The sequence below is a fragment of the Marmota marmota genome, unplaced genomic scaffold (assembly GCF_001458135.2).
Source record: "Marmota marmota marmota unplaced genomic scaffold, marMar, whole genome shotgun sequence".
In the NCBI taxonomy this organism is placed as follows: Eukaryota; Metazoa; Chordata; class Mammalia; order Rodentia; family Sciuridae; genus Marmota; species Marmota marmota.
Genome location: NW_025999990.1, coordinates 3,574,409 through 3,586,363, shown reverse-complemented (window position 1 = coordinate 3,586,363; position 11,955 = coordinate 3,574,409). Strand labels below are relative to the sequence as shown.

Below are 11,955 nucleotides of genomic sequence, written 5' to 3'. Positions count from 1 at the left end.
GGGGGGGGCGGGAAATGAGTTTTAAACTAATGTAACCTTCACAAATATATTAAAATTTTAAATACCATTTAAGTCCCATAAATTCCAAAATTTAAGTTTCCACATTAGACTTTTTTCCTCTCAAATATAAGACTTTGAATATCCAACTTTTTATAAATGATATCTCAAGCAAAATAGAATACCTAATCTCTAGTCTCCTCCAACCCCAAACCTAGATACCTCCATCTAAGAAAATGGTAATTCCATCCTCCAGGTTGTTAAGCCGAAAAAAAGAAAATAGGAATCGTCCTTAATATCCCTCTTTCATGTCCCTCAATAAATTCTGCTGTCTTCAAAATCCATCCAGAATTTTTACCCAAATACTGGTCTTTATTAATTCAGGAGTAACAGGTTATAACTTCAATATCTATAACTTTACATTTACCCTTTCATTTAACAGGGGTTAGTATTAGTACTATCTGTCCTAAAGGTGATGGCTTATCTCAAATTCACCCAGATTTTTTGTAGAGGCAGTACCTCTGTAAAACACTAACAGGCAACAGTTATAAAGTTTATATGGAAAATACAAAATGAAAGTAACAGGGCAAAAATATATTCAGTTTGTGTAATAGCTATGAACCAAGAAAAATGATTTTAATCATCTTGAACCTTTATTTAGTTATATATTATAGCGCCTGTTTGAGACTACAGAAATCTTTACAAAAAAAATCAATCTTGGGGCTGGGGTTGTGGCTCAGGGGTAGAGCGCTTGCCTAGCATGCTTGAGGCACTGAGTTCAATCCTCAGCACCACATAAATGCAAAATAAAGATATTGTGTCTACTTAAAAAAGTAAAAAATAAATATATTTTTAAAAATCAATATTTTGAACACAACTTTAAATGAGCTAAAGTTTAGACTACCTCAGAGCCATTTTAACATGGAGTAAGGTGGGAAGCAGAGACTTATCTCAGGTAAAATGGGCTCTTCACAAACAACACAATGCAACATTACATCTGAAACATGAATCAAAGAAAGGCTAAAAGAAGTCAGGTGAGGTGGCACATGCCTGTAATCCCAGCAGCTCAGGAGGGCTGAGGCAGGAGGATTGCGAGGTTCAAAGTCAGCCTCAGCAAAAGTGAAGTGCTAAGCAACTCAGTGAGACCCTGTCTCTAAATAAAATACAAAATAGGGCTGTGGATGTGGGTCAGTGGTCAAGTGCCCCTAAATTCAATTCCAGGTACCAAAACAGAAAATGGCTAAGAGAGCTTTTAACTTTGTTTTTGTGTAAAAAAGTAGCAGAATACTTCCATGTTTTACAATGTCATCTTTAAACAAATCAAGCTCTTCTTATTACCTTCCAAAATTAAATTTAAATTCCTATTTCACTGTGAAGAGCAACTTATTGACAACAGGTTACTTTATCCAGCCATAAAACATCAAATGACATGAATAAATACCAATCAAATTTGTTATTTTTATACAAATCCAAGACTATTGCTACAGATCATTTTAGTTTGGAGAACACCAACTTGGTAAAGTGCTCTCCCAAGCTTTATGTTTAACTAAGTTTAACTTTTGAAATAGAATACAAAGCATACAATAACAATAATCACAGGTCTGCATGAGTTAACAAAAACCAAAGACAGCCTTAAATCTCTTATACATTTAGGAAACAGTGTTAATGATCAGAAACTGACTTAAGTCAAAGCAAAGAGATATAAGATAGGTCTTCAAATGACAATGGGGCCCTTCTATATCAGACACAATGTATAAAAGAGAACACTTACTGGTTATCTTGCCAATAAACTTACATAAACTTTCATTTTATAAACTTTTACATAACATTTAGGCAAGGCTTAGACTGGTATAATTCTCAGATGCATACATATACCTAGTGTTATGGATTGAATGTTAGGTGTCCTTCCAAAAGCTCATGTATGAGTCAATGCAAGAAGATTCAGAGGAGAAATGACCAGGTCATGAGAGTCTTAACCTAATCAGCAAATTATTCCCCTGATAGGGATTAACTGAGTAGTAACTGAAGTGGTAGGATGTGGTTGGAGGAGGTGGGGTTGGGGGCATGGCTTTGAGTACATATTTGTATCTGACTAGTGGACCCTTTCTTTTTGCTTCCTGTTGATGTGAGCTGCTTCACTCTGCCACACTCTTCCAACATGACATTCTGTCTCACCTCAAGCCCCAAGGAATGGAGCTGGCCTTCTATGGACTAAGACCTCTGGATCCATGAGCCCTCAAATAAATTTCTTCCTCTACAATTGTTCTGATCAGGTCCTTTAGTTACAGCAGTGAAAAAGCTGACTAAAACACCTAGTCAGATATATTTAGGGTGTCAACTATATTGTTATACTCTAAATAACAGTTGTTTTTTTTAACCAGATACAAAGTAATCATTTAAGACTTTAAAACAGGTACAAGCCCTAATTCATTTAAGACTATTTCCCCAAGTAATGAAACCTAACATATACAAGAAAATTATCCTGATGGATAAGAGCAGATCAACGTTTCAAACTTTGCTTCATATCAGTACATAAAAGTTCAAATAACTTTAACTGTGCTAATTAATAGTCAATTTAATCACAAACACAAACTAGTTGAGACTGACCTTCCACAAACCTTCTGTAACATTACTTAAACATTTACAACTTCTTCACATCCTTAGTTTTGCCCTCTTTCATCTTGGACTTTAGTACAAGAATATTACTTTACAGGACAATATATTTTCTCATCCAGAAACATTTCTTTTATCTTCTAATTTTCCATACTGAAATATTTCCATACCTACAACTTTCTTTTATCTTTTCTAGTTTTGGACCCCTTCTTAAATTCATATCTGAAACAGAGCTTATGAATATTATCTGTGTATCTGATTTACACAACAAATTTCACCTCAGGAGAGGGCTGGACAATGCAGCATCTACAAAAACTGTGCCTTAATTTTTTTCCTCCCAGGTTGCATTCAAGGGGTTGGAACACAGGATATTTTTGCGCCTGTCTCCATTATCATTATCACAATGCCATCAACTTTAAGCAAGTTCCCCACTGTAAATTGTACCCAGAGGCACCTTTTGTGCATTTTTCTTATACTAGTCCTATTAATGAGCAATGGAGGAGGCCCTTTCCATCATTTTCTTTAGGCTTCCTTGAAGATCCCTTTGTAGTGGCTGCCTACAAAACTCGGGTTGGCCTTAGTTTCTGTCTTTTTCTTTTTTTGTGTATAGTTATTTATTTTGCTAGTCTCCTAGGCATTTACTGTGATGGGATACTGTTATAGCAAGAATTGCTCTACCTCCGGCATGAATATACCCTGGCCAAATGAGTGTCCTGTAAGATCTTTAAAGGAGAGACTATTCCTGCCCCCTAGTCATAAACTGATAATGCTAAAACCTATAGCCACATTCTTTGTGACCAGCAGCCCACCTTCCATGGGCAAAAGGGGCTGAAAGGAAAGGCAGAAGGCAGGTTTTCTTTGGCCATTATTCTACATCCCAGGAAGCTTTTCTAAAATTTTTTCCCCCCAGTTTAGGGCTAGTATCCTTGACCACAGTGAGATAATTTATGGCTGCCTGGGGCCAGGCTGAGAAACAGTATGGGGTATGCCAGCACTGGGTTTAAAAGATTTAAATATTTTTAACCCTGTCTTCTAGTGTTTCTGCTATCCTTGCACACAAGAGGCAGTGCCTTTGGGCACATTTAACTTAGTTCCTGATGGTCATACCCCTTATCATGCAACTGCATAAATGCCTGTACATACAGAATCTCTTTCACGTACTTTACCTCTAACAGACCAAATTCAATGTCAAGATTGTATAGTAATCCAGAAAAACCACTCAAAAGCTTATGCCTATAAGCCAAGATCTCTTTGCACAAGAGACTACCAGTAAGATCAATGCAGCATGGCCCATGTGTTAAAAGGGCCAGTAATAGACAAAAAAAAAGATGAGAGGACAAAAGTCCAGACTGTTATGTAAGTTTTCTCTTTTATCCCTTCCTCCATTTTTCAGATCTTTAAGATAAACCTTCCCACCCTTACCCTAAATTCTCACCCTGTTTCCTTTGCCCTGGTTCCCACCTTCAAAAAACCCTCATTTTAAAGCATAAAAAAAGCCCTCATGATGACACTTTTCTCTTCTCTGATCATGGATCATTGTACCCAGACCAAGGAAGGCCAATCTCTTCCAACACAGAGAGCTTCTTTAACTTGCCTAGACTCCTACCAGTCCTAGAAGCATCTGCTGCCTCATTCTCACAGGCCCTTTTTCTAACTGTATACTATAGTCTACACTACAAACTTGCGCTAGATTTCATACAATCTGAAGGTTTTCTTATTCTGTTCCTTTGGAGCTCAAAGCACCCTCTTCTACTACTTCTACTACAAATTTATTTAGAAATTTTAAGTTTCTTATTTTTGGAGCTATGAGAGGGGAATGGCAAGAAAACAGATTAGAGAGATAAAGAACAAGTCATGTGAAGTCATGTGAAGGATGAGACGAAACCCTATTCCCATGCCTCTACTGACTGAACATAAATATTTAACAATACAGTTTTATACACTTTCTATTAATATTCATACCATAGTACATTCAAATCAAACTTCTAAATAGATGTATTACAATTTGCTTAGAATTTAAAGGCTAAATGGCAAAATTCAGGGGAGGGAAAAAAAGAGTATGTAAGTTTTTCTTACATAATTAGCTGAAAAATAAATTCAAAATACAATAAATACAATTTAATAACAATCTCATATACCCTGAAGGAGGAAATATTGGATTTGGAGGGGTAATCACTATGTCCAAGTAATCACCTCCTTGGAACTTCTATGTGGAATCTTTCTGTAAGATATGATGCTACCAATCTCCCCCTTTCCTAGATGCCAGGTCTTTTAAGTTTCATAAAAACAACTAAGAAACTGAAGCTCTTCTTCCTAGCTCTGAGTAGACTTCTTTTACTAGTCAGTCCTTTCAAGGTTGCATCCATCAAAGTGTATCTGCAGCCATATGTTTGTGCTGGAGAACTCCATTCTGCAGTGGTGGCTATCACTGCGCGTCAAGACCAGGGGCAGCAGGCATGTTTTCTTGTGATCAAATGGCTTCTCAAGCATTTTCCTAATTTTTTTTTTTTTAATAATTTGACTCCACTGCCATTTTCCTCCTTCCACCAGCAAGATGCTCACCCTGACCTCTGACCTCTGCACAAAGTCCTACATCCAGAATTTGATCATGCCTCCACTTCAACAGCCAGGCCTAAGCATTATCACCTCCCATCTGATTATTATGGTAACATTCAAATTGGTCTAATTGCCTGACCCTCCAAGTTACTTATCCAATCAACACTAATAATCACTAAGACTATCTACTCTACATCTTTAAAATATAAAATCTCTCTCCTTTTCCATTCTTAATATCATATTATTATAGGCCATAAACATCCCTGAACTCAATTTCAACAATGTCCTATCAGGTCTTCCTGCTTCCAATCTTCTTGTTCTTCTCACAATTCATTTTCTACATTTAAGAGCAATCTTTTTTGTTTGTTTTTATTTTGTACTCAGAATTGAACCCATGGGCACTTAACCACTGAGCCACATCCCCAGCCCGTTTTTGTATTTTATTAGAGACAGAATCTCGCTAAGTTGTTTAAGGCCTTGCTAAGTTGCTGAAGCTGGCTTTGAACTCAAGATCCTCCTGCCAATAGTTTATCACAGCTCTTAAGCTAAGTTTCAAACTTAAGATGGTTTAGGAGACTTCACATGACTTGTTCTTTATCTCTCTAATCTGTTAGAACTTAAAATTTCTAAATATGTCTAATCCTCACTTCATGCATCTCATCAAACTCTTCCCTCTCTGGGACAACTCACTCCCCACCCTGCTCTTCTCCCTTATTGAAATCTTCCAAATTTCAGCTTAGACATCACTTCTTTGAGGAAGGCATCCCTGACCTATATGAATTGTTGCCCCTCTTATAAGCTGCCAACGCACCCTATACTTCCTCAACCCCATACAAAATAATTGCCATACTACAAACTGTCTCTCTCCCATGATGAATTTCAAGTTTCATGAAGATAAAGACTTTTTTAAAACTGTACTTCCAATGACTAGTGTGATATTGGCACATTTTAATTCTGGAATACTTCTTAGAAGGTTATAAAGTGAGAATGAAAAAGAGTAAGAAGAAGAAAAAAAAATCCATACATGTTCTGTGTGAGCCATTCCAATTCCATCTTCCACTATTTGTTCACCGCCTTCAATGTGCTGAACAATTCCAACTAATTTTCTGGAATAATCTGAGATTTCTTCAGTGAAGGTCCGTATGCAGTGAGCCATATCTAAAATTGATGCTCGGATCTGGTTAGCTTCTGGTTCCAATACTGAATGCTATAATGCAACATAATTACAGAAGAGAATTCAGTTTTGACTAATTACATAAAAAACTAATTAACTCCCTCTTTTAAAAAAATAAAAACCCATCAGCCATAGGTGCTTTTAAACACAGGACAAAGTATAGCATAAGGTAAAAAAACAAAAAAAAATTTTTTCACTTTCATTTTTCATTCCTTCATAAAATAAATATACTACAAAGAAATAATTCAAAATTTGTAAGTCCATTTATTGCTAGACAAGGCTACCTCTAAAATTATATCATAAACAACAGTTCATTAACAAACATAAATAATACCTTAAAATCCAATATATTATGAAAACACAAAGAAGTTTTGTTTCTTGAATCTAAGATATTTCTCAGTAAAGAAAGAATAATGAGGTGTCTCTGAAATATTTATGGCATTCAGGATTAAATCTTTCATTTTTTTTCACGTTACCCAGTCCAACTCATCCATCACATAACTTTTCTTTACTTCTCCTTTTTAGCATAAAGAACCAGATCATTTAAAAAAAAAAAAAAAAAAACCCAGATCATAAAAAATAAGGTCATACCTTATGACCTTGGTGTTTTCCATATTCTTTGCAGACACAACACATAAGGGGGCTAGTTTGACAACCTTCTTCCAAGCAAACAAACTCAATGGCATGCACCTGGTGTTGAGAGCACATGGTTTTCTCATGAGGTTTATCAGCCAGAGGCACTCGCCTGTGCTTTGCTAATGTCTTCGTAGAATGAGTAACTTGAGAGCACTCTGAGCACAAGTGAGTTGCACACACAGTACAATATACAGATGCAACATGAGCTTCATCTTCATCACAACGAATGATGCTCTGATAAACAAAAAAATTAATGCCTTAAAACTAAACCCAACTCATTGTAACATGACAAATTTTGAAATATAAAACCCTAACTTTTATTTTTAACTCACCAGTCTTTATACACGGTATACCTTAAGATGATTATATGACCTCCTGCAACCAAAGTGTTATTTACTATGATTAACTAAACTGTGATTAAACTCATATTGGTTTGGTCTGTTAAGCCCAGTTCAGGTGCTCAGTCCAAATCCACAGCCTCCCACAAATCTTATTTACAATGAAAATATGCTGGTAATTGATTACAAAGGTTATTTGTTATTCTTCTGAGAAAGTATTCATTTCAGTGGGTGAGAAGCTACTTCCAAGACTAATTACCAAAAAATGTTAAGATTTAGAGGCCAAAAATAAAACTTGTCATGGATACACTCTTTTTCCCCAACTCTGGTGTCAGAGGTAGAACCCAGGATCTCATGCATACTAGGTAAATGCTCTACAATGAAGCTATACCATTAACCCTCTCATAGGTCCAATGATCTCTTCCATTAAATTTATACACAAGAAACTGAAACATAAAAAATTACGAGTCTTTAAATACAAAAAAAGTCTGACACTAAATATGACCCCACTGCTTTCAATATTATTTGTCATGATCATGTATAAGAAGGCTGGCAACACAACGCTATTTAGGTAACCTGGGAGTGTGAAGCAGAATAGCTATTTTTTTTTTGGCAGCAGGGGGATACTGAGGACTGAAGTCAGGGGCACTTGGCCACTGAGCCACATTCCCCAGACCTATTTTGTATTTTATTTAGAGACAGGGTCTCACTGAGTTGCTTATTAGCACCTTGCCATTGCTGAGGCTGGCTGTGAACTCCCAATTCTCTTATCTCAGCTTCCTGAGCCCATGGGATTACAGGCATGCACCACCACGCCTGGCGCTAGCTGTGAACTTTTGAAAACACAGACACTCAGACTCAACCTGAGAAACTTATTTCAATAGGTTGTAAGTGAGGCCTGGAATTTGTGTATTTTTTCCTAAACATACACAAATACCTTATAATAGCTTATATTATATTGATTAAAGTCTATTATACAATAGACTTAGCTCCACAAGCAAATCTATTACACAATCATGGACAGAAACCACCAGCTTAAGTTAAAAAATAATAAAATCTACATAATATATAAACTTCTAAATATTTCTAATTTTCCATGAATTACTAAAAAGCATTTCAAGTGGATGAAAAATAACGTGTTATAATAAAAAATGCCTTGGAATCTTTTGAAGAATAGTAGTAATAGGCCACACATAATTGGAAGGAGAGAGATTGAGTAAATTTTTCCAGAAATTAAAATTAGAAAATACATCAATGGTGTCATTCCTTACAACAATTAATAACAAACCCAAAGTTGAATAGTTTTGTTTCCAATTATAAGAAATTTGTATATGCACCATAAAATACTCATGAATTCTGTTTTCTAGACCTGACAAATAATTTACAAGGTCAACATTAGATAATATTCTAATGTCCTTTGAAATAAAAATAAGAGATACAGCATGTGAAAGATCAGCAAAGACTTTAGAAAACAGTGTTTCAGTTTGAAATTCATTTCACTGATTCACTTTAATATAAAGAAATCATCTCTGGGGCTAGGGATATAGCTCAATTAGTAGAGTGCTTGCCTCACATGCACAAAGCCCTGGGTTTGATCTCCAGCACCACCAAAAACGAAAAAGAAAACAAAGAAATCATACAATAAAAGCGAAGTGGAAATCAATCTGATTTTTTTTTTCATGATACAAAATACGTGCTTTTAAAGTTCATCACTGCCAGATGTGATGCTGCACATCTGTAATTTCAGCAGCTTGGAAGCTGAGGCACAAGGATCACAAGTCAAAGCCAGCCTCAGCATCACAGTCAGGCTCTAAGCAACTCAGCAAGACTCTGTCTCAAAATAAAAATGGCTGGGGATGTGACTCAGTGGTTAAGTGCCCCTGGGTTCAATTGCCAGTACACAAAAAGAAAAAGATAAAATTCATCGCTGAAATCGTTTACAATTATCTACTACAAATATTCTAGTATCTAGAACAGTCTGAGAAAGTCACATCCAGGGTTAAATAAGCTATGCAGACAACTGTTGAAGTGCTAAAAATGTATTTTAATATGGTTAATAGACTTTTACCCAATAATTACCAGACATCTGCCTGTCTGGATTAAGAAAGTGTATCTACATATAATTTATTTTTTTATTAAATTTTTAGTTGTAGTTGGACACAGTATCTTTATTTTATTTTTATGTGGTACTGAAGATCGAACCCAGGGCCTCCCACGTGCTAGGCAAGCACTCTACCACTGAGCCACAATCCCAGCCTTTATCTACATGTAATTTTAAAAAGACAGCAGAAGCTATTTTTAAGATATTTTGCCTTATAATAAATGAATGGCCTCTTTCATGTAGTTTCTCTTTCTTTTGTTCTACTTTACTGTTGATTGATTTTTGCATCCTTTGCTCTAATGTAGCTTACACATCTTTCTTACTCTTCTATAGTAATCTTACTTTAATATTTTCAAGGAACTCAAGCTTCAGTTTTATTCTGTTGGAAATAGTGTTGCCTTCAGAACTGTAATGTAAAGTTGTGTTTCTAGAAAGTTGCTAAAATAAATGAGGTAATATTATGCTATTAATGGTAAATATTTTAAATTAAAGTTTCATTTTTTAACAAATATTTCACCAAGTTCAATCAATACCTCTCCAGATACTCCAATGGCTTCTTCTGCAGCTCCATATTGACCAATATGTCCATTTTGCAGTCGTTCTAAAAGCTCCAATAAGGCAAAATTTTTTTTCAACCCCCAGACACCTGAATCTCCTAGAATAAACATAAAAAGCAAAACTAAATGTTAACGAAATGGAATATTAATCATTTTACCCATACTTCAATATTAATTTCTAAGTCATATGGTTTAGTCATATGTACTAATATGTACTTAGTCAATAGTACCTATATTCTGGGGCTGAGGCTGTTAGCTCAGTGGCAGAGCCCTTGCCTAGCATGTGTAAGGCACTGGGTTTAATCCTTAATACCACATAAAAATAAACAAAGGCATTCTGTCCATCTACAACTACAAATTTTTTTAAAAAATAGTATCTAAATTCTAAAAATTTTAAAATTTCCTATTTTCTTTTTATGCCAGAACAACTTTTTTGTTAGCATTTTCTTTAGAAAACAGAAGAATCTTTCAACATTCCAAGTAGAAAAATTTTAAAATTCTGTTTCTATCATTTATTTTCACAGATACTATTTTTTCTTAAATATTTATTTTTTAGTTGTAATTGGACACAATATCTTTATTTGTTTATTTATTTATTTTTATGTGGTGTTGAGGATCGAACTCAGGGCCTCACATGTGCTAGGTAAGCACTCTATCGCTGAGCTACAACCCCAGCCCCTCACAGATACTATTTTATCACTGACTTTTACTACATATAGCAAAATAAGTGCTTTCAAACATTTTTTACAGCAATCTAAAATAAGAAATACATTCTAGAGCCAGGTGTGATGGTGTACACCTGTAATAACAGCAACTCAGGAGGTTGAAGCAGGAGGAGTTCAAGGACAGCCTCAGCAAATTAGTAAGTCCTAAGCAACTTAGTGAGACCCTATCCCCAAAATTAAAAAATACAAAGGGCTGGGATGTAGCTTGGTGGTAAAGCACCCCTGGATTCAATCTCCAGTACCAAAAAAAAAGAAAAGAAAAGAAATACAGTTTATATCGCAACCCAAAGTTTCTGCAAACTAATATTTACAGCAATGTGCAACACACTGCTATTTTTTATTCTATTTCTTTTTTTAAAATGCTGTAGGAACTGGGGAGTCGATCAGAAGTAAAGCACATACTTAGCATGAGCAAAATTCTGATTCTGGGATCAATTCCTAGTGGGAGGTGAGGGAGTTATTCACAACAAATTTATTTCATGACCACAAACAAGCTATGAGTAATGTTTGTAAATCACTGTGTGAAAGATACACCCAATTTAAAAAAAAAATCCAACTCTAAGTACAATGGAAGTAGAATAGCTAAAGGTTAAGATTTTTCTCTCACTCCTTCTTTTAGTCACAGCAGTCAATGACTAACCTCTTCTCACAAAAAGAAACAGAGCCTCACTCTAAAGCAAGACAATAATCCTTTTCGGATAAGACTCTAGGCTGGGGCTGGGGTTGTGGCTCAGTAGTAGAGTGCTGGCGCTTACCTAGCATGTGTGAGGCACTGGGTTCGATTCTCATAACACCACATACAAATAAATAAAATAAAGGTCCATTGATAACTAAAAAGAAAACTCCAGGCATATCTGAATAAGAACTAACACTTCTTTTCCCCCATAGCAGCCACATAAGGCCGATAAACAAGCATATGTAAACACACACTCTTCCGGAGCCTATAAATAAGACAGATCCTTCAGCAGTTAAAAGGAACATCTGTCCATGGTGAACTTTTATACAAAAAATACCATTTGACATTGCTGCTACCTAATACATGTTCACTAAATGAATAAATATGTAAAAGGATAATGAAACCACTGCCTGCAGTCTCTCCTCTCTCGGCTCTTCTTTCCCTTAAAAAAAAAAAGAAAAGAATAGAAAACAATAGGAAAGAAAAGGAAAGAAAGGAGAAGGAAGGAAGGAAGGAAGGAAGGAAGGAAGGAAGGAAGAAAAATACACTTCTTGATGTGGTTCTCAAAAAAAAAAAAAAAAG

At 35.5% G+C, this 11,955-nt stretch overlaps 1 protein-coding gene across 1 annotated transcript in view; it reads right to left on the bottom strand.

The window, feature by feature from the left end:
• Trim23 (tripartite motif containing 23) overlaps positions 1–11,955 on the bottom strand; it is a 33,217-nt gene that overhangs the window by 18,170 nt on the left and 3,092 nt on the right. Inside the window, exons 2-4 of the mRNA XM_015482304.2 lie at positions 9,949–10,070; positions 6,932–7,210; positions 6,191–6,373 (exon numbers count right to left, since the gene is read on the bottom strand). Coding sequence (XP_015337790.1) covers positions 6,191–6,373; positions 6,932–7,048 — 300 coding nt within the window. The 5' untranslated portion in view covers positions 7,049–7,210; positions 9,949–10,070. The remainder of the gene's footprint in view (positions 1–6,190; positions 6,374–6,931; positions 7,211–9,948; positions 10,071–11,955) is intronic.